This window comes from Siphateles boraxobius, unplaced genomic scaffold (genome assembly GCF_051911475.1).
Source record: "Siphateles boraxobius isolate OS27281-9 unplaced genomic scaffold, OSU_SipBor_1 19, whole genome shotgun sequence".
In the NCBI taxonomy this organism is placed as follows: domain Eukaryota; kingdom Metazoa; phylum Chordata; class Actinopteri; order Cypriniformes; family Leuciscidae; genus Siphateles; species Siphateles boraxobius.
The window spans coordinates 21,054,129-21,075,175 of NW_027508799.1; the positions used below are offsets into that span (position 1 = coordinate 21,054,129).

A 21,047-nucleotide genomic window follows, 5' to 3' on the forward strand; every position below is an offset into this window, starting at 1 on the left:
CAGACAGTTCAATAATAATAATATACTTTATAAAGACAGTACCATCGCGTGTACAGGCAGGAGCCATCTTTGGGAAACAGCCTCGACCAGTCGAACCACTAACGCCGTGCTAAGTGACTGGTCGAGGCTGTTTCCCAAAGCTCCTGCCTGTATACGCGATGGTACTGTCTTTATAAAGTATATTATTATTAAACTGTCTGTACACTTACAAAGTTCTCAGTGCTTCGGTTTGTATGTAGAGACCCTCATTAAGCTACCGCGTTCGTGTGGGGCTATTTTTAGCCTTGTTAGTGGTATTAACTAGCGATCTCTTTTTACTTATTATATGCCCCATATACTAGCGTTATAAGCTAAACAGCTTTTAGAGATAAAACTCGTTACATTCTATTTTCATGAAAACAAATCCCAGAGAACAGTCGACTCGTGACGATGTGTTATTACACCCCAGGTTCATTTTGCGCCGGAGTTCTCCTTTAAGGTCTTTTGCCTTAGTAGGACAGTACTGTACTTTAAAGTTTTGAACTGTTGTACAATGTTCACAGAATACAGTGACTTGGTCTCAAGTGAGTTAGATGTTTATTGAGAATACTAAGGGTTGGCTTATTCATAGTGTGAATTCAGGACACACTTGTATCCTTTATAAAAATGTATTTTTATATAAATATTTATTTTTTTCTTCTGAAAATCTGATGACATATTTTGCACACAGGTAAAGGTGCCCAATATCAGTCATTCCTGAAAATAAATTACAAAAGAAAAAAAGTGTTTTGGAAAATAGCTCTTTATTTGATTATCATAAAAATGTGTTTTCTATACAGAGATATCGACATCGGTAAATATCGGTATCGGCCATAACAGCAATATTAATATCGGTTATCGGTATCGGCCACACTTTTCCCATCGGTGCATCACTAACTGTAATAATTACAGTAACCATAATCAGAGTGGAGTATGTGGAGTACTGTGCATTTAAATTATATCATACAGTCATGTATACTGTTAAAATGTGTGAAAACAAAACAAAAACACACCTTTGATCAATTTAAAAAAGTATACCTATATGTGTATTCATTTCTTAACAATATGAAAATACATAAAAAATGCAATTCATATCAAAACCAATTGAATGACATGCTTTCAATTCTGTTTCTGTCTTTTTGTATTGTGTACCACGCAAGATGCTACAACCTTCTGGGAAATCAGGTAAAAAGAGCTGTTAATTAAGATGAGCTGTTGGTAGAAACATCACTGGAATGGACAGCAGAGAGAACAGTGTGACAAAGTGAACCACACACACACACACACCAGCCACAAGATCCATCTTACTCAACCACATCACCTACTGATAACACCTTGGAGAGGAAGAGGGAGAGGGAGAGGGAGAGGGAGAGAGAGAGAGAGAGAGAGAGAGAGAGAGAGAGAGAGAGAGAGAGAGAGAGAGAGAGAGAGAGAGAGAGAGAGAGAGAGAGAGAGAGAGAGAGAGAGTAGGAGGAGAGTGAGCTGATATCTCATTAGTAAAGCGTAAGAGGACATTTCCATATGAATACAATCTCATCTTGTCATGCTTCAGGGCTGCCACAAACCTATGGATGAGATGAAAGTGTTTTCATGGGATATATATCATGCGCTGAAGCATACAGGTAACATCTTAGCTGGTTCATTGCTGTCAAACCCTTCTGAGCTCATGACCCAAATCAGCTCTCAGTACACAAGTGACAGCATGTTGTGATAGCCAATTAGATTGCAGCACAACTTCACTTCACTCATTCCTACCTAAATCATACCAGAATACTAATATGCAGAGAAAACTAAAATGACACAGAAAGAAGGACGGAGATAGTACGGGGGACGTGCTGAACCTCCATCATTCTGCTTTGGATGTGGTTGCTAGGCAGCGCTTAGACAGCTAACTATAGTTCGGGCCGTGGGGCAAAGGTGGTGTGTGTGTGTGCGTGTCTGTTGGGGGGCGGCCCCCCTGGCAGGCTAAGAGGATGCAGCTGTTCCACATCCCCAAATACCACCCCACCCACCCCTCATTTCTCTCTTGCCTTGCTACTATTTACACCCTCCCCTCTCTCTATACTATTAAAAGCTCATTTTTTCTTAAGATCCTCAAAAACAAGTGTTGATCATGTTGCCTAGCAACTTTTTTTTTTTTACAGAGCTAACACGCCCACTGATGATTTGTGTTTTAACTGAAGTTACATGGAGAATCCAGAACATTCTACAGGTGCAGGTGATCACATTGAAAGCGCATACACTGTAAACAAATATTTTCATGGTTTATCACAACTTTATTGCTTTTGTCAAATCAACTTAGATAATTAATGTGGTTCAGATAACATCATATTTTGAGTTTCTATTTATTAAACCAATCTTCTTCATTGTATTAACTCAAACTTTTAATTTTTAATTTCTTAAGTTAAAGCAACATATTTATTTTTTTACAGCGTGCTGTAAAAATATTTTGTTTATTCATGTGTAGGAATACAATAAAGACATACTACATCATCCATTTTAGCATGGTCATGTGATCTCCAACATCCACTGTGGCGCTGTTTCCCGCTATTTACAAATATGACAGCCCCTCTCCTGTCCAAAAACTGCCCTCTTTGCACTTTGTTTTGCTGATGTTGAGGTTCCATGTTGGAGATCATTATTTATGAATCAACCTGCAAAATTTTCAAGTGAGTGGTCCTTATAAAAGTGAAAATTTTCTGAGATTTTGTTAGCCAATACTAACAAATGATGGTTGATAAAGAGCTGTTTGCATTTTGGACAAATCAGATTTCACTGTGGGGGGTGCTACCCATAATAATGTCACAGAAAATCAAAATCTCTACTACCAAACTCCTGGATGTACGCAAATATCATAATCTCTCTTAGTGAGGTGAGCTACGAGTCAACGCGCTCACTGTGCAGAAGAACATGGTGGGCCGCCGGTTCATAACGGCTCCGCCGTCAGTCAGTATTGCCCCAATGCATTGATTCAAGACCAAACGTCAAGTCGCAAGATTAAAATTCAACAGTCCTGTCAGAATGAGGGACTTTTCGCCCTTCCCCTGAGGCCATGACTGGTGGAGGACAAGGAAGACGACAAGGTCATTCTGAGCTCATTCTGATTAGTGAGTGAGTAGAGAGAGGTAGAGAGGTAGAGAGAGAGAGAGAGAGAGAGAGAGAGAGAGAGAGAGAGAGAGAGAGAGAGAGAGAGAGAGAGAGAGAGAGAGAGAGAGAGAGAGAGAGAGAGAGAGAGAGAGAGAGAGAGAGAGAGAGAGAGTGAGGGAGCTCTTAAAGAGTGGGAGCTGATTCATTATTCATAGTTCAGCCATCATTTGTATTAGAACATCAGCTTGTAGCTACCGGCCACAAAAACTGGGTTACCTCCCCCGAGTACTGACAACAGGAGAAAGAGGAGGAGGAGGAGGAGGAGAAAGAGGGATTGAGAGGTGTAAGACAGGTTCAGAGGAGGTGAGGAGCAATGTGTCACTAACCTGCTTGAATTACAACCTAACACCTACCCAAGTGCCCTTCACAAACTGTGGCCAAGGTAAGGAGAGAGGAGAAACGCCATGAGAGAAAGAGAGCGATTTTTCTTGCTCGTCCTCAATCTGAAATCCCAGAGCTGTGTGAATGAGTAAGTGAGTGAGTTTAGGACATGCTTGTGTTCGTGGCGGCGTTCACTTCCCTTCCTTGGTTCTTTAGGACACACTGTACCAGGTTGCGTGCCAACGGATCTCGGGTACGCCGGTGATGATGTAGCTGTTCTGCTGGCCACAGGACAAGTCGATCAATGCAGTCAATATGATTTCATATGATCCGAATGTTTAATAAACAGTGGTCTGACGCAGGTGGGCGTTTAGTCACATGCTGTTACGGTACTGTGTTCAGGCTGAAAAAATGCCTCCCACTGCTCCCATAATGCTTCTATGTCTTTGTGTTTGGCATTAAATATGCATCTGCAGAGCAAAATCACATAACACAACACATTTATGATTTACTATTCATATATTCCTATTTAAGGGTCATAATTGTGAGGACGTAAATGAGGAAGAGGGAGGTATGGGTTAGCAGAGGGGATGAGCTTTCAGATTAAATATTCTTTAGCATTTGTGGTATAATGTTGGTTTACTAAACAATAATTTTAACTTGAGGCACTTACAACGGAAGGGGGCAGATTTTTTAAAGCAGAAATGTAAAGCTAATAATTGTATAAAATAATCTACAGTACTTTAAAACTTGTAAACTATTTGAGGTGTAAAGGTGTTTAAGGGTTTATGGCTTGCCATAGTGACAAATTTGTAAAACTGCATATAACTTTAAAAAAGGTTAGTAAGTGTTTTTTTCACACCTATTATTAATTTCTTGTGGCTATACTATTGACAGTATTTTAACAGACTGGCCCCAGTCACTTCCATTTATATACTGCCTGACTGTAACCCAGATTTTTGCTTCTTTTTTTAACAAAATGAGGGACAAGTGGAAATTAATTTTTGTGGTAATCAACATTATGCCATATTATGCTGTTGATTGAGCTTAATCCAGACAATTTCTTTAAAATGCCCAATTATGCTTTTCTGGATATTACATATTATGCAGTATGTAATAAAGTTGTTTTTGAATGTATAAAGTTATTGCCTAAAATAATTGATTCTGAACTCCTGGAACGTGTCATCAGCAATTCCAGTGAACAATGTCTACTTTGTCCCACCCTCTGCTCATAAACACTGTAGTTGTAAATGAGTCCTGGAAGACTTCGGTTCATGTTGTCGATATGTTGAGAAGACGCTGTTTTCAGTCCATCGTTCATATCACTGTGTATCAAGAGCTGAAAAAAAAGCCTCTGGAGCTGAAATTCAGTTTATGGTAATGGGCATTTTGTTTCTGACACGTGCTGTAAACTGAAGACCAATCACAACAGACAGGGCTGTCTGACCAATTAGAGCAGAGTAGGCCCATGGAATGGAGGGGTTTAGAGAGAATGACGCTGCGTCCGAAATCAAATACTTCCCTACAACATAGTGTGTGAAAACTATCCAGGGGAGAGAGGATTTTTGATTGGAAGTGAAGTGACGCAACAGACGCTGGTAGGTCACATGATAACGACAACATGGCGGATGTAGTACGTCCGGATTACATTTATACTACACACATTCATACTATATAGAACATACTTTTTAAATATTCCCCTAACATGCAATCGTCTACGGTCTCAAACTTAGCAAGCTATGAGCTGCCTTAAAATATAGCATTTGTGTGATCTGAAAATATGGCAAAAAGTACTTTATTTATATACACATGCACAAGACTTCACAGAACATCTTCAGTAAGCCTGACATCAGCATGTAGTGACATATCATATGAGGCAGGAACATCTGAAGTTGACTAAAATAATGTTTTTTTTCACTCGACACCACTCGTGGTGAGATTCAAAGTGTAAGCATATTTGGGAGAAACTCTACACGGTTTAGTTTGTGTGTGTGTGTGTGTGTGTGTGTGTGTGTGTGTGTGTGTGTGTGTGTGTGTGTGTGTGTGTGTGTGTGTGTGTGTGTGTGTGTGTGTGTGTGTGTGTGTGTGTGTGTGTGTGTGTGTGTGTGTTTGTGTGTGTGTGTGGTTTGTGTCTTTTCCTTTTTCCCAGCTTTTATCAGCACCACCCCCCTTTCAATTTCAAAATTGACCATAAATGAACACCCTGACTTAGCGTGAGGCCACACTAGACACACAGGAACCCAGTGATATATACAACAACCACAGAAGCAAAAGATCAAATGCTTATTATTGAAGTAATTCAGCCCACACACACACACACAGGCATAAATCAAGCTTCCTCTCACACATGCTCTGTAAACATCTGTTGCATTTGCCATGTGTGACCCATGCAACAATGCATATAGTCTACACATGCACTGTCCCTCTCTGCCCAAGATAGAAGATTATTCCACTTAAAAATCTGTGATGTACAAAAACACATATTTTTGAAAATGACTAGTCGTGGGTTATCTGATTGGGACTTCCAGCCCCCTCGGCAGACATTAAACAAATAAACATCACCACAGGGATATGTCAAATATAACAACTTTTAAAGTACCACCACTAAAAAAAAAAGTGCACCACAAGTTGTCAACCATCCAGTGCATTTTTAATCCAAATATTCTCCATGTTTGAATGAGATTCATTTCAGATCTTCTAAGACTTAGAAAGTCTAAAAAGCTTTGTCATAATCATTTTAAAATGAACACGGCAGAGATTTCATTTGCTCAATATAATGGAATTTTACAACAAAACAAAAACAAAAAATTGGATTAGGCTATGCTGTTCTTCAACACCTTCCCAAAGACACACACTGACTGCGAGAGACTTCAGAACAGCAGAAACCAAATTACACAGTACTGCGTTTTCCAAACATTTATTTTCCTGTTAAAAAGTAACTCGTATTCACATGTAATACCGTAAAGACTACATATACAAGACTACAAAAAAAAACAGATTTGTTGTGACATCAGGAAAGCTTATTTTGAACTTAAACACCTCTGACTGTTTAGTAGATAAAGCTAGCTTAACTCCACCTCCCTAAACAAACACACACCGGGGACAGATTCGTGCACAGCTTTAAATGTCAGCAAATATCTCATATGGAGGAGTGAGAACCTAAAAAAGAAACCAGAGAAAGCAAAGACGGATACTAAAGATGTGCATGGATTTAATCTTGACAACCAAGTGACCTTGCCATGGATCCAAACAATAAAGGTACAACAGGTGCTAAAGATGAACAAATAGATGGGACACTGCTCAAATATTTACACACACAGAGCCCAGACACCTCTCTAGATGTCATTATTTCATTACGGATGGATGGATGGATGGATGGATGGATGGATGGATGGAAAACAAATAAATAAATCAGAATGACAGACAGAGACAGACAGACAGCTGGATGGATGAACAGACAGATGATAAGATAAATCAGTTTACAATCAGAGAATTGGTTTACTTTTTTTCTAACCTTCTCTCTCTCAGAAAAAAGAAAAGAAGAGGCAGAAAAGAAAGAGAGAATTAGTTGTGAGCTCTTTAACAATGACCTCATCTAGTGGAGTGGAAATTTCCTGGTAGGCATGGTGACAGCAGTAGCAGAACTGAGAACATTTAGCAAGATGAGAGAGAGCAAGAGAAACAGACCATAACTCACTGACACAGCATCACAGTGAAGATCATTCTCTCTCACTCTCACTCTCTCTCTCTCTCTCTCTCTCTCACAACACACACACACACACTCTCTCTCTCTCACGACAGATGAAAACACAACTTCATCCATCTCTGTAGTGTCACAGAGAGCACATTACAGAGATATGCTTGTTTAAGCTACACTAGGCTGCAGTGCTCAGTGGAGTAGGTAGAGGGCACTATGGAAAAAGAGGGAGAAGGAGAGAGAGAACAAGAAATGTATGTGGGTCACTCTCTGCACTAGTGATGTTTTTAGCTGTCTTAAAATACTGCACCGTCCCCACAGAGCTCTGACCCTTTCCCACTCACTCCACACACACGTTACACCTTGCACACAGATATCTCTTACACACACCGTGGCACATCTTTATGGCATGGGCTCACTGTTGCGGGTAAGAGAGGGTGTACACTGCACATGTGTTGTGTGGGCTGTGAATTGCAGTGAAGAGAGAATGGATCTCTTCTAAATATGATGTTTGTGTAGATGAAATGGGCAGAATGTGAACTGGCAAGTCGCCAGAGTATCAGCGACAGCCGTTTTCTCACAGTGCTCTAAAAATAAAAACGCCTATATTTCAGATCTCACCAATCAGACACATCCTGCTCGATACAATCACATTCACACACACATAATACACACACTATAAACATATACCTACTCAACACACATTGTCCCTTCAGTCACAATTTACTATTTTGCCATTTTATACCCATTCAACCCATTGCCTTTAAATTATTAAATAAACTTCAAGCATAATTGGATAAATTTCAGGTTCACATAACATAATTTTTTCAATTACGCATGAGGTTATTTACTTGATTTTAAGGCAATGGGTTTCATCACCTTTTTTTTTAAAGTCAACTGATCACTTTTTACAGTGTGAATATTCATATTATATGCGTTCAAATAAATGTAACTAATAAAGGTATTAAAAAAGCTTATGAAAATGATGCATCAAATATCCATAAACTCACATTCAACACACCCACATATATACTCGTCTCAAGGTTTGGATGATTGACTAATCGTTATGTATATTTGTTTATTGAATTTATTGAGTTTTTATAGATTTCTTATAGATATTTTTTAGCCGTTATGCTTTAACTAGCACAGCATGCAGTTAGAGAGTCACAATAAAACGAAATGCTGCATTTTTTTCTGCTTTAAAAGTAACACCACTACAGGCATACAATAGACATTAAGAGAAATGTCTTTTGCCATTGTGTCACATCTCACACCGTTTCATAGCGTCCCTCTATAAGTGTTGCATTTTTAAGGCAGCATTGTCAAGTTAAAAATAGTCCAGCTTGAGATTCTTGCATTCTATTCCATTCTGTTGCACTCCATCTAGCTGTTTTTGCACACAAGAAAAAAACCATGTCCAAACCGGGTCAGGTAAGCCCAAAACCTAATTATACAGGTTTTCTTAAGACCAATTATTCGACTACTTTTTCAAGCAACAAGCCTACTGAGGTAATGATGTTTCTTGTATGGAGTGCAAGAAGCAGATGTGAAAAGTGTTAACATATATCTGGATTGTTAAGCCTAACACATAATGGTGTGAAGTTCCTTCTTGAGAAGGAACCTAATGAGTTCCTAACGATGTTTTTAGACAAAGTCAAATGCCACAAAAGCAGCTTGTCCGTTAACTTTAAGTCTGAGATGAATGTGTTAGACCTGCTGATACACATGGGAACTATTCAAATCTGTGAACATTACCAAAAGGAGAGAGTTTTATATCTGGTTAAACGTAAACATACTATATGTGGAAGGGAGCAACAGATAAGTGGATAGTTAATGAAGAGTTCTTTGTCTCTGAGTAAATGCACCTTCTGCTTTGCAGGTTGGCTACATTGTTACTGTGTTACCACGGTAGCTGTGCATTTTACCATCACCAAGGATACTATATCCATGACAACCTTTACCCATCAAAAGTTTCCATTCATAGCCCATAAGACGATGGGTGCATCAAATGAAGGAAGCTCTACTTGTGTCACTCTAACCTGCCAATAGTGAGCAACATTCAGCTTCTGGAAGTAAAAATCCAGTTCATTTTCTCCATAACGAAATTATTTTTTATTGAAAATTTAGATGGCTAAATGACAGACCTACCAGCTCTGAGCCAAGAAGTCAATGCGTACATGTTTATTTGCTGAATTCCTCTAAAGACTACATTACCCATAATAGTGAGGAGAGCTAGCTTTACCAATCAGAGAAGTCACTGTAACCATGAAAATATGATAACTTGGTTAAAACCCACTCGCATTAAGCACTGCAATTGACGTAATTAAGTCGATAAAAGCCCACTCCTATGAAGCATTGTAAATGACGTAATTGGGTCTACTTACGGTACACTTTCCAACAACTTACATTTTTAAAATATTCAAAACTCATAGTCTACTATATATTATTTGTATGTACTTTAATATTTAAAATAAACTTCAAATATATTGTGTTTTTATACTTAAATAACGGGCACTTAAAATTATTTATTAGGGGAATAACAATATTTCATGTCACAATATATCACAATAAAAAAATGCAACGTGTCGTGGACAGTGACAATCTGTATTGTGTATAGTTCAGCCAAAGTAAAAAAATACTGTGTGAGAAAAAATTTAAAAGTTTACAGAGTTTTAGTATCGGTACTACATTAAACTACTATATATAATGTTGAATATAATCTAAATGATGCAATGGAGGTATATTTCTGGGTCCTGGTGATGCTAAATGTCTAGTTACCAGTAAAAAGTGGCCTACATTATTTTAAATATATCTAATCCGTGACAACAAGTCAGTGCAAGCATATTCATCTAAAATAATTCTGTATTGTCAGCTTCAGACTCATGAATATTTTTTATATTCCGGTGTCACCATTTTCCTGTGCATTGGGTTACCAGCACCAAGTCCAAGCCAATTCATTTCAAACCCCAATGTAATACCAAATTTTGCATTTTAATCAACAGTAAATTTTTTGTTAACCTTTAACCATATGTCTTGGAGTAGCGCAATAATATTGTATCGTGATATGTATTGAATTGTGACATGAGGGTATCGTTACACCACTATTATTTTTATAGTACAGTTATTTCTTAGACAGGTCATTCTCAAATGCTTCATGAAGTGGAGTTCATTGCCTCATAAAATACATTTTAAATTAACCAAGGCTCCTGCAAATGCAAGCGCAATCACTGCTTAGCCATGAGCAGAATACCCTTAAAAGTGTAGACACATGCTTTCATTCATTTACAGGTTTCCATTATGTATTTTCCCGATGAGGAACACGATGTAGCTTCAGATCTCAAAGCTGATGGGTGGATGGATCAGTGTTACTCAGGCTACGGCATGAAACTCTGAAAGGTCTGAGAACTCTTTCCACAGCCAAACATCCAGATTAACCACACACTCCATCGTTCTGCATTCATCCAAACTGAATGTACTGTACATTGCGCATTGAAGCACACAGGCTGTTCTCAGGCTTACAGAGCTCCACTCTCTCTATTCTAGTTTCAGCAATCTGCACTTCAAGATCTTCAAAATTCAGAATAAGTTCTAAAATGCATGTAGCTTTGATGTAACTTTCCCTAACACTGATCATGACTATAATTACAGCCATTACCATATCATCACTGCCATCTAACCACTTCCATCATCACATTATCACAATATAATATACTATCACATACTATCATCAATATCATGACTGTCACAACCATTATTATTGTCGCCACTACCGTCACATCACCACCACCATAGTCATCCTCACCAGTCACCACTACCATCAGCATTGTCAATCACCATCACAACCAACACTATCTTCGTTGCTACTATCATTAGCATAATCATCATCACCACCATCATTACCATCACCACCATTTTTTTTCACCACCATCATCACATATGCGAAATCACCACTATCATCAACATTACCATCATCACATTATTACAACCACAATCATCTCCACCACCATTACCATTATCAATTAGTCACAACCAGTTTTATCTTCACAATTACATCACTGTCACAACCATCCTAAATACTACTATAATTGCCATAATAATCATCACCACCATCATTACTATCAGATAACCAAATCCCAATCATTTTCAACCTCACCTCTAACTCTATCCTATATCTACCATCACTACTATCAACATCACAAAATTATCACCATTATCACATTATATTAAATCACAATTACCACCATCACCACCTCACATAACCATCAAAATCATCATCACCATCACAACCAATATATCCATACTCATCCACAATACAATTGGCATATTCATCAGCACTACCATCAGGAGCAACACAAACATTATAATTATAAACATTATAATAATGAGCAGCGTCATTGTCATTAATATCAAATCAACATGGTCATTTTTGACTTTGTGCTTACCAGGTTTGAGTTGGTTGCGTTGGAATCATCCTCAGGGAAAGGGATGTAGACAGCTAAGGCCACACAGTTTGCAAAAATAGTCATCAAAATTATGATTTCAAACGGTCTGAGGAGTCAATGTTAAAGGAAATTACATCAGAGCCGGTGCATAAACAAAACAAAAGGAGAATACACACACATACAGTACAGCGCATGTTAACTCTTAACATTGGACACAATAGTGTCTAAGGGTCCAGATCTACTATTGTCTTTTTTCTCCATTCAAATCTTTTTCTTTTCTTTGCCATTAATAGCACGGCTAAGCTTGTCAAAAATCTGGCCTTCATCAAGACAACGATCTTCACCACCACCCCAACCCCCAACCCTTTTCCTCCCCCTCTCTCTCTCTCTCTCTCTCTCTCTCTTTTCACTGGCCAAATTGTTTGTTTGGCTTTCAGTTCTGCTGGAAATGCAATCAAACTGTGTCATCATTTGTTACAGGAATGGATTTCTCCGAGATGGGTGTTGAGTCGCATGGCACGTGTCCTGAGGAGAAACAGATGTGTTCTTGTTTTTCTGGATGTTTCTCTTGTATCTGCTGTCTGGGCCTTGAGTTATGGCTCTCTGTGGTTAGTTCAGAATTACAGAGCCATAGACCCTGTAACCCATTTAGATAAACATGCTTGTAGATCAGTAGTTCAGGTCCCTAAGGTTGTAAAAACAGACCATTGTAGGCAGACCCAAACTGAACTTTATCTTTAAAGCTCTTACTATGTTATAAATAACACTTCTATATATGAAAGCTGCTTGACTGCTATTAGTGTAAATGTGCATGACCGAATGCGTGTTTGTAGGAGGGGTCAAAATGCGTGTGCATTTGTGTTTGAATGTGGGAGGGGTGAATATTTGTGTGTGTGTGTGTGTGTGTACGCGTGGACCTGTTCAGCTTGTTGAGAGGAGTTGTTGGCATGGCAACAGAGCCAAAGACAGAAGAGATCGGCTCCGGAGTCTCTGGAGATACAGATCCAGTCAAGCGTGTGCAAGACTGAAGACAAATATGGATGGGACCGGCAAAATATGAACTTTTATAAAATATCCCACAGAAACTAATGAGGGAAAATATTTCACTGTCTCCGCAGTTCAGCCGTTCCCTCATGCCGGTTTGTGAATTTATGAGGAAATCTTTGATGATGTGATCAGTTCTTGGCTGAAACTGTGAATGGGAGCTGGATCTCCTTTTCCTGATGAATGAAGCATTTTACTCAACCAATCAATCCTCATTAACATATTTTCCTGGTTGGGGGCCTATCGCTGTCTCATGTGGGCAGAAATTATTACACAAAACTGTAAGAGAGAGGGGGAAAAAAAGAAAGGAAGAGAAGAAAGGGGAAACGGACAGGGGAACACGCTGTCCTAAAGTCTCCAGTAAAAGGGCAGTTGAGGCGAGAATTTAAATAACTCAAAGCTAATCTTGATTAAACCCTTTTTGGAATTTGGAGAGGGAATCATATCTAAAGAGACCTATACACTATTACACAAAAAAACTATAAAAGCAAACCAAAACGAATTGCATTTACACCCGTAATGTGTAATAACGTGGCTATAACGCATCTGTAATTCTAACAAGCAGATAATACAGCAATTAATAACCGCATATAGTGTATTCAAATGCACCTTTGTGAATTAATGAGAAAATGCATTTATGACTGAGATCATGGCTTATTCTGAAACATTTTTTCTTAGGAGTTTATGAGCAGAGTGTATTTGTAACACACAATGACATTCAGAAAACGACAGTATCCTCTGCTACCTGCTGAAGCAATCATCATAAACTCAATGTAAATGTGAGGCTCTTTTTGGATGTCGCTCTGGGAGGAAAGTGTCTGCCAAGAATACATATGTATAAATTAAAGATAAAACAGAACTTTCATAAGTATTGGCTGCTCTCTAATGTGACATCAGTTTGAGCATCAGTTCACCAGCTTGTCATATTCATGTTTGCTCTTTCAAACTACATATGTGGTCAGATACAGTACAGATATACATATACACACTACTGTTCAAAGTTTGGGATCAGTACTTTTTTTAATATAGGAATTAATGCTTAAATTCAGCAAAGGATGCATTAAATTGATCAAAAGTCACAGGTAAGAATGTAACAAAGATGTCTGATTCAATCAATTATGTTCTTTATCTTCTTTCCAGTCATCAAAGAATCCTGAAAACATCCGTATTACAGTTTCCACAAAAACATTAAGCTGCACAACATTGACAATAATAAGAAATGTTTATTGAGCAGCAAATCAGCATATCAGACTTATATTTAATAAGAATCATGTGACAATGATGACTGGCGTAATAATGCTGAAACTTCTGATTTGCCATCACAGGAATTAAGCACAATTTTAAAATAGAAAACAATTATTATAGATTGTAATAGTATTTTACAATATAACTGTTTTTACTCTATTTTTGATTAAATAAAGGCACTTCTTTCAAAACATTAAACTTTTTTACTGACCCTAAACCTTTGAACAGTAGTATATTAAAGATATTTAGAGTTCAGAAAAGGATACTTCCATTCCACGATATTGATGCACGCCCTGCGGATGGGGTTTTTAAGAGTGAGGCAGAGAAGGGCTCGGGGTGGGCGTGTGGAGGCAGTGCTGGCCTGTTTCTTGGGTTTGGTGTAGTGCTGGCGTTTGCGCTGCGTGGAGCTCACGGTGGAGATCGGGGCTCCGGTGGTGCCCATCAGCTTGGCCTGCCGTGCCGCGTCGATGGCTGCCTGCCAGCTAAGGGGGGCGCCAGGGGTGGGAATGTGTTCAGGTGCAAGACCCAACACCCCACCCCCGCCCCCCACACCCTCGTCTTCATTCAGATTGGGGACCGGAGCCAACGACGGACTGGAATAGTTGGAGCCTGTAGAGGAAGACAAGGAAACCGTGAATGAGAGCGCATTAGGGGCGTTAAAGTAGAATAAACACACACAAAAAAGGAACTTCTACACAAAACACTAGGTTCTGTGAAGTTTGTCATATTCATTTTTTTTTTACCATACGTTGATTTAATTGGCAACTTTTCTAATGCCTTTTATGGTGGATTTAATGTATAATAATGATGATAATAAAATATTTTATTCATTTACCCTTGTGCCAGACTCAGATTCATTTTATAACAAAAAAGCCCACAGCCAGAAGGACAAGCAGTTATTAAAACAGTTTGTGTGCTTGTCACATGCTGTACTTGTCCAATCTATGTTATTAACCTTGTGAATATGCAAATAAGACCATCAATCCATCCACAAATGGGTTTACGAACGTACAGAGTGAAATCTCGAAGCCTGGGAACCCAAGATTTAATACCCTTTGTATTTATATTTTGTATCCCCTGGGTAACCAATTTCAGGTGTGAAACACCAATCAATCAACAATGTTAATTGTTTTGTGGCACTCTAATTTAATCATACTGGCTAATAGCAACAGAGTATTCATATGATATCACTCTAAACATCACACATGGCAGCCCTGCAGGACTGTGTCTCGTCTCCATGCAGTCCAAGAGCGTAAAATCCAAAGAGGAACACCATCAACCATCCAACTGAAGTGTGTGTGTGTGTGTGTGTGTGTGTGTGTGTGTGTGTGTGTGTGTGTGTGTGTGTGTGTGTGTGTGTGTGTGTGTGTGTGTGTGTGTGTGTGTGTGAGAGAGAGAGAGCTATGAGAGACAGAGTGAGATCACAGCAGTAAACCACAGAACTGACAATTTCTACCATCCTGTACACTCCTTTTTCTCTCCTCTTCCCTTTGTGATAAATGGTTCAGCCCACCGAATAAGCCAGTCTAGATTAGTTTGAAATATCATATAAGAATGAGGTGAGTTAAGCATGCATTACCTATAAGTTATTTGTAGGAGTGCTAGAGGTGCAGAAATGACATACTTCAGCTTTAAATGAGATGTTTTTAGATAAGAGAAAGTGCTGGGTTTTGGTCATTATGATTCAGTGAAGTATGTTTGAGAGTAAGAAGAGCACTGAAGGGCTGTTGTCTCTTATCAGACGGTTGAAATACAGGAAGTCAAAGTGGGCTTTTCTCGATGACATCCTGACTCTCCTAAAACGCTGTCTCTAATTACCGTAGCAATGCCATGCTCTGGTTAAAGTACTTTCAAAAGGAAGAATCTCAGTTACTCATTCTAAAGCACCCACATTCAATTCACTCTCTTGAGAGATACTCTCACACACACTTTCTTCTAATTGGTAAATAAGTTTGTATCTTAACATGAGACACACATGATCATGCATAAAAGCAGAAACAAACAAAAAGAGCTGTACACGCTTATACATTTGTAAACTTGAATTCACCCGAAGGAAAGAGCACGTCAAGAAAAAAAAAATCACATTTCAAATCCCACAATCATACACGGATATCAAATCTCAACCTCACTGAAAAACTTCAAAAGTATGAGCCATCAGAGCTGACAGCCACTAAAGCTGTTCGGTTTGGAATCCATATTGCTGATGGATGGATGAACTGAGATTCAATCACATTCTGTGACCGCATCCCAGACACCAGGGGATCCCCTTTTCCTCTGATCTGAGATCAGTATTGGGCTTCTCTCAGAGCTTTTGAATAAAGGGTGACTTAAAAAAAAAGATTAACATTGTATTTTAACTAGCAGAATCAAATTAATGAACACTTCAATGGACACACATAAAAGAGAAAGTGAACAAATCAATGAGCAATATAAGGAAGGGAAAAAAACAAAACAATGAATGGTCTTTATATTTTAGTCATGAACATGACAATGGAATGAATTAATAAAAAAGCATTTAGCAAATGGCATTTTTATTTACCTATATATTTTCTTACCTATGAGCTATTTTAAATATGTAAATACATTTATTTATTCAACATTGTGTAAGTAGCTATGCAAGTACTGGATAAGCAAAAAAGAGGCTGAAACAGGCTAATCAAGGAGGGGTTAAATGAGATTGGGCAGAGGATACTTTTTTTTTTTTTTCAAATTATGGCATTTTGACCATATGTCATCATTTTCACTCCAGCAACTAACCAAACACACATATCCCTCAGCATGTGTTAATCTAGTGGACTGCATGGATGAGTGCATTTTAACACCACAGTCGCACACTCTTTCACATACTGTTTTATGAGTCAGCATCACCATTCATATATTCATCTCACCACACAAAAACACATACACTCGTTCACTTTCTCTCTGAGCTGTACAGTAAGAGCTTTTTCACTGTTGCATCACAGCAGTGGATGTCAGATGATGATTTGACCATGACTGTACGAGAAAACGATCTTTGTCACAACACAAAGATAAATACACCATTTAAATCACACTGTGGCATTGTTTGGAGGTGTTAAGGGAGTGCTATTGGGGTGGGATTAAACTTTACTCGTGCATAGAGGCGCTGTATTAAGCAGTACATAAAGTATCGAATGAAAAGTGTTTCTGTTTCTACATAAAAACGTCTGTGTATTTGACAAACATTGCATCTAATCCACTTCATCTGAGATAAAGTATGCAAACACTGCAAGCTTCACTGTGAGAAACTAAATTAAACTTTTTCATCATGTCGCCATTTTCAACTCCTCCCCTCACAGATCAGTTAAATCCAGCCGAAGTCAAACACATCTAGTGGGATATTGTTTGGGGTTGTGGTTAAAGCTGTGTTATTGTTTTCTATGCGTATGAGGTCATGGCATTGTTTGATTTTGTTTTGGGGGTGTTAGGGATGTGCAATTATATTTGGGGGTGTGGTAAAGGGTAGTCTATTAGTCTCATATATGGTGCACACTTCCCTACTATATAGTAGGCAAAAACAGCATGGCAAAAAATGTAGCACATCAGGATTACATTCATACTACACACATTCATGTGGTTTCTTGAAGGTCTATACTAAGGAAGTATGTGACTTCGGATGCAACCATAGCCAGAATTCTGACTACAGGCACAGTATGTCTGGACCATAATACAGCTTATATTTGCTGGGTTCTGCTCAGTTAGACAGTAATGGACAATCTGACTGACATAAAATGACTGGGATATTTAGAGGGGAGAAAATATGAAACTACAGCATAAAGCAGAATATAAGCAGGTTACCCATTCACATTACTTGTATCTAGTCAGTTCACTGTCTTTGTCATCTCTTCTATACCTTAGATAGTTTTTCTGTAAAGCATAGACACATCTGCTGAGAAACAATCATTTTTAAATGCTAAAAACACAGAATAACGTGTTTAAAAGTTCAATGTTGATTCTTCTGTAAAGGTGACCGAATCTAAAACATGACATGGTTTGTTGCTTGCAAAAAAAAAGCATTATTTTTTGCTACTTTTGAATTGCCATCAGTGGAAAAAGACACAACTTGGACGATGCTAACCAACAAAATCTGACCCCTTGGCCCCTGCAAGCATCTTAATTTATTCAAAGATCAATAATCATTACAAACATCATTAATTATCCATGTATTATAGAAATTGAGATTTTAACAGTGTGGCAGAGGGGGCACAAGTTAAGCCTTAAAACCTACAACATTACTTGCAGAAAGATCCAAACACAGAAAAACAGGACACTGTGGAGACACACACACACACACACACACACACACACACACACACACACACACACACACACACACACACACACACACACACACACACACACACACACACACACACACACACTATTAATAACATCCTGTTTAAATTTGCATTTGCAGAGATACAAGGCCAGAATAACCCAGATTCATAGGGAGAAAGTGTCATCTTTCTTTCTGAGGTAAGGTAACAGAACACAAGAGTGAGAGAGAGAAGTGACAGAGAGAGCGAAAGATCTGTATGTGGTGGCATCAACAGATCTTGTAATGCATCTTGGTGAACTAAGTTTCCTTCATTCAGATGAGACACTTTCAACTCTGTTAGGTCAATGGGTTTATTAATATTCGGAAAATTTTAAATAATTTTAATGTATTAGAATATAATGTGTGGAACAAAGCCTTTAAAGTGAGGTTGAGCTGTGCATCATAAAAGTTTAATTTTGACTTTATGTGTGCCAAGTTAATGTGGCACTGAGTCATTGCTCGATGATGTCACACATGCAGCAGTGAGCTGTAAAGCACAACATACTCACTGTTCATGACTCAGTAGGGAATTGTGGGAAATGGAGTTGATGATGTTCTGAAGCCATAAAGCTAAAATAAATATATCAGTGAGAAAAGACCCAGCTACTGAGAAGAAAATTAGCCAATGACAGGATAATAAAGATGAGATACACACAGGGCTTTGACCACCTGATTTTTTTGACTCTCTCTCTATCACACACATAGATGAAAGACACTGACACAAAGAGTGTTTGCTAGAGAGAGATACAGACAAAACAACAGCAGTGCTTGTGTTAGGATGCACATTCAAAAACTCTGCCATTGCTGTGTGTGTGTGGCATGAAAAGAGTAGGCGGGGCACACTGAAGGTGTCATCCATTACCATCTGTTCAATTACATCACTGCTATCAAAGCCAGCCAATCAGATCAAGCAGCTCAGTCACGCTTCACTGGTCCTTCAGCCATAGCACACGCACACACACACCAAAACATGACCAAAACCTTAACAAAGCAGGACGCCGACGCCAACACCAACATGCTTACACGCCCCAGGATGTGTTCTCACATAATTAGCCGTCATTCAGCATTAAAATATACGACAAACACACAAAATCACACACCTGAGACGTACATACAGATACACCTGAGACATAGACGCATACATTCGCACACCTGAGACAAATAACCAAGCTCACATTTCTGAAATACTCACGTACTCACATCCTGAGATATTCACATACACACACCAGGGACAGCAAAACAGTGGTGCACAGCAGCAGCAAAATTATTTAGCCCCTGAAAATCAACTGACATCATCTGTTAAATAAATAAATCAAATTATTTGTAAATTATATTATATAGTGTAGAAGTCGATGGGATGGGATGGGATGGGATTGGATGGGATGGAATAGAATAATGGTGTAGAGAAAGAAAAAAATCATAAAAATGCAGCCATAGAGTCAACAATAATAGTAACATACATAAAGTACATAAAGTAAAAAGGGAGAGTTTTGATTTCAAACTGACTTTAATTTATCCACTAAAATGCTGTCGTCTCATTCATCTTTTTTATCGACAAGCTAGACACACTAACATATAGTGAACGTTGTGTCCTAATCATGCTGCTCCACATCGCATATCAGATATGAAACATGTTCTGATCTGCTTTGATTGTGTTGTGCCTTTCTGCTTTTAGTGTGAACAAACAAATTACTTAAAATTAGTTGTGCTGTGTTGCAAGTAGTCCTCCTGAGGTACTGCTCAAGGCTTTCACTAAAAACTGCAACAATTATAACCTTGAATTCATTTAATTGTTCTATTTTTTACAATGGTTTTACTGGGATGAGGTTAAACAAGGTATACTACAATGAGTGTGGTTATATAAGCAAACATATACCCACCCCCACCCCCTTCCCTTTCTCTTTCTTTCTTGGGATTATGTTTTTTATCCTTTCCATCCATTCCTAATGTCCGAAAACAAGATTGCTGACAAACATTTAGACTACAGGACAGGAGATAAGGTCACAGTCCAGTTATTTTAAGAAACAGACATCAGTCACTATGGAGTTCAAAGCATGTCTGTTTAATATTGGTCATCAACACAGGCACACATGGGTAGCTGCCAGAGAGAGAGGGATTCCAGAGAGATGGCAGTGATCGTAGCTTAGACTTAAACACATCTACCATGAAATTTAACCACACTTTCATACAGAGAAGTAACCTACACAACGAGATTCCTTTTTATTGTTATTTTGCTACGACAAAAAAGACAAACTTATTATGCTCCTCGTATTTGTGTGTTTGGTTTTGAAGTAGTGCTGAAAGTGTGTTGCTATGGATTTCTTGAGTTACAACAATAATTTTATTCAATGTTTAATTTAAACCAATGGGATTTTTTTTTTACGGTTTTATCAGATAGAATATACATCAGATGAAATTCAGAAGTCTGATTATAAAAGTTAAAACACACCTGACATCAATAAGTCACATAATTTAAGATATTTACAGAGTGGGACGCATTTTAAAAAAAATACATGTATATATTAATCACTGGAACATTTAAACAACATTTAAGTAACATTTCAGTAACTACTGCCATTGTACAGCCATACTGACTAATAGTAGTCAGAATGCATACAATGCATTGATAAAACATAAATACGGCCATTGTCATTCTGTGTTTCGTTTAAAACGCATTTACGATAGATAGCCTGTAGCTAAAAAAATAAAAAAAATAAAAGCAGAAGTGGCTTTAAAACCATTCCCTGAATTGACAGCATAATTTGCACACTTATACATGGTCATCGCTTACAACAAA

The 21,047-nt window shown here is 38.3% G+C and overlaps 1 protein-coding gene across 15 annotated transcripts in view; it reads right to left on the reverse strand.

Annotated features, from left to right (window-relative positions):
- Positions 1-21,047, reverse strand: part of cacna1c (calcium channel, voltage-dependent, L type, alpha 1C subunit) — a 130,466-nt gene that overhangs the window by 73,992 nt on the left and 35,427 nt on the right. For all 15 annotated transcript variants that reach the window (XM_077234178.1, XM_077234175.1, XM_077234176.1 and 12 more), the window contains exons 2-3: positions 14,181-14,523; positions 11,626-11,731 (exon numbers count right to left, since the gene is read on the reverse strand). In XM_077234178.1, coding sequence (XP_077090293.1) covers positions 11,626-11,731; positions 14,181-14,523 — 449 coding nt within the window. The remainder of the gene's footprint in view (positions 1-11,625; positions 11,732-14,180; positions 14,524-21,047) is intronic.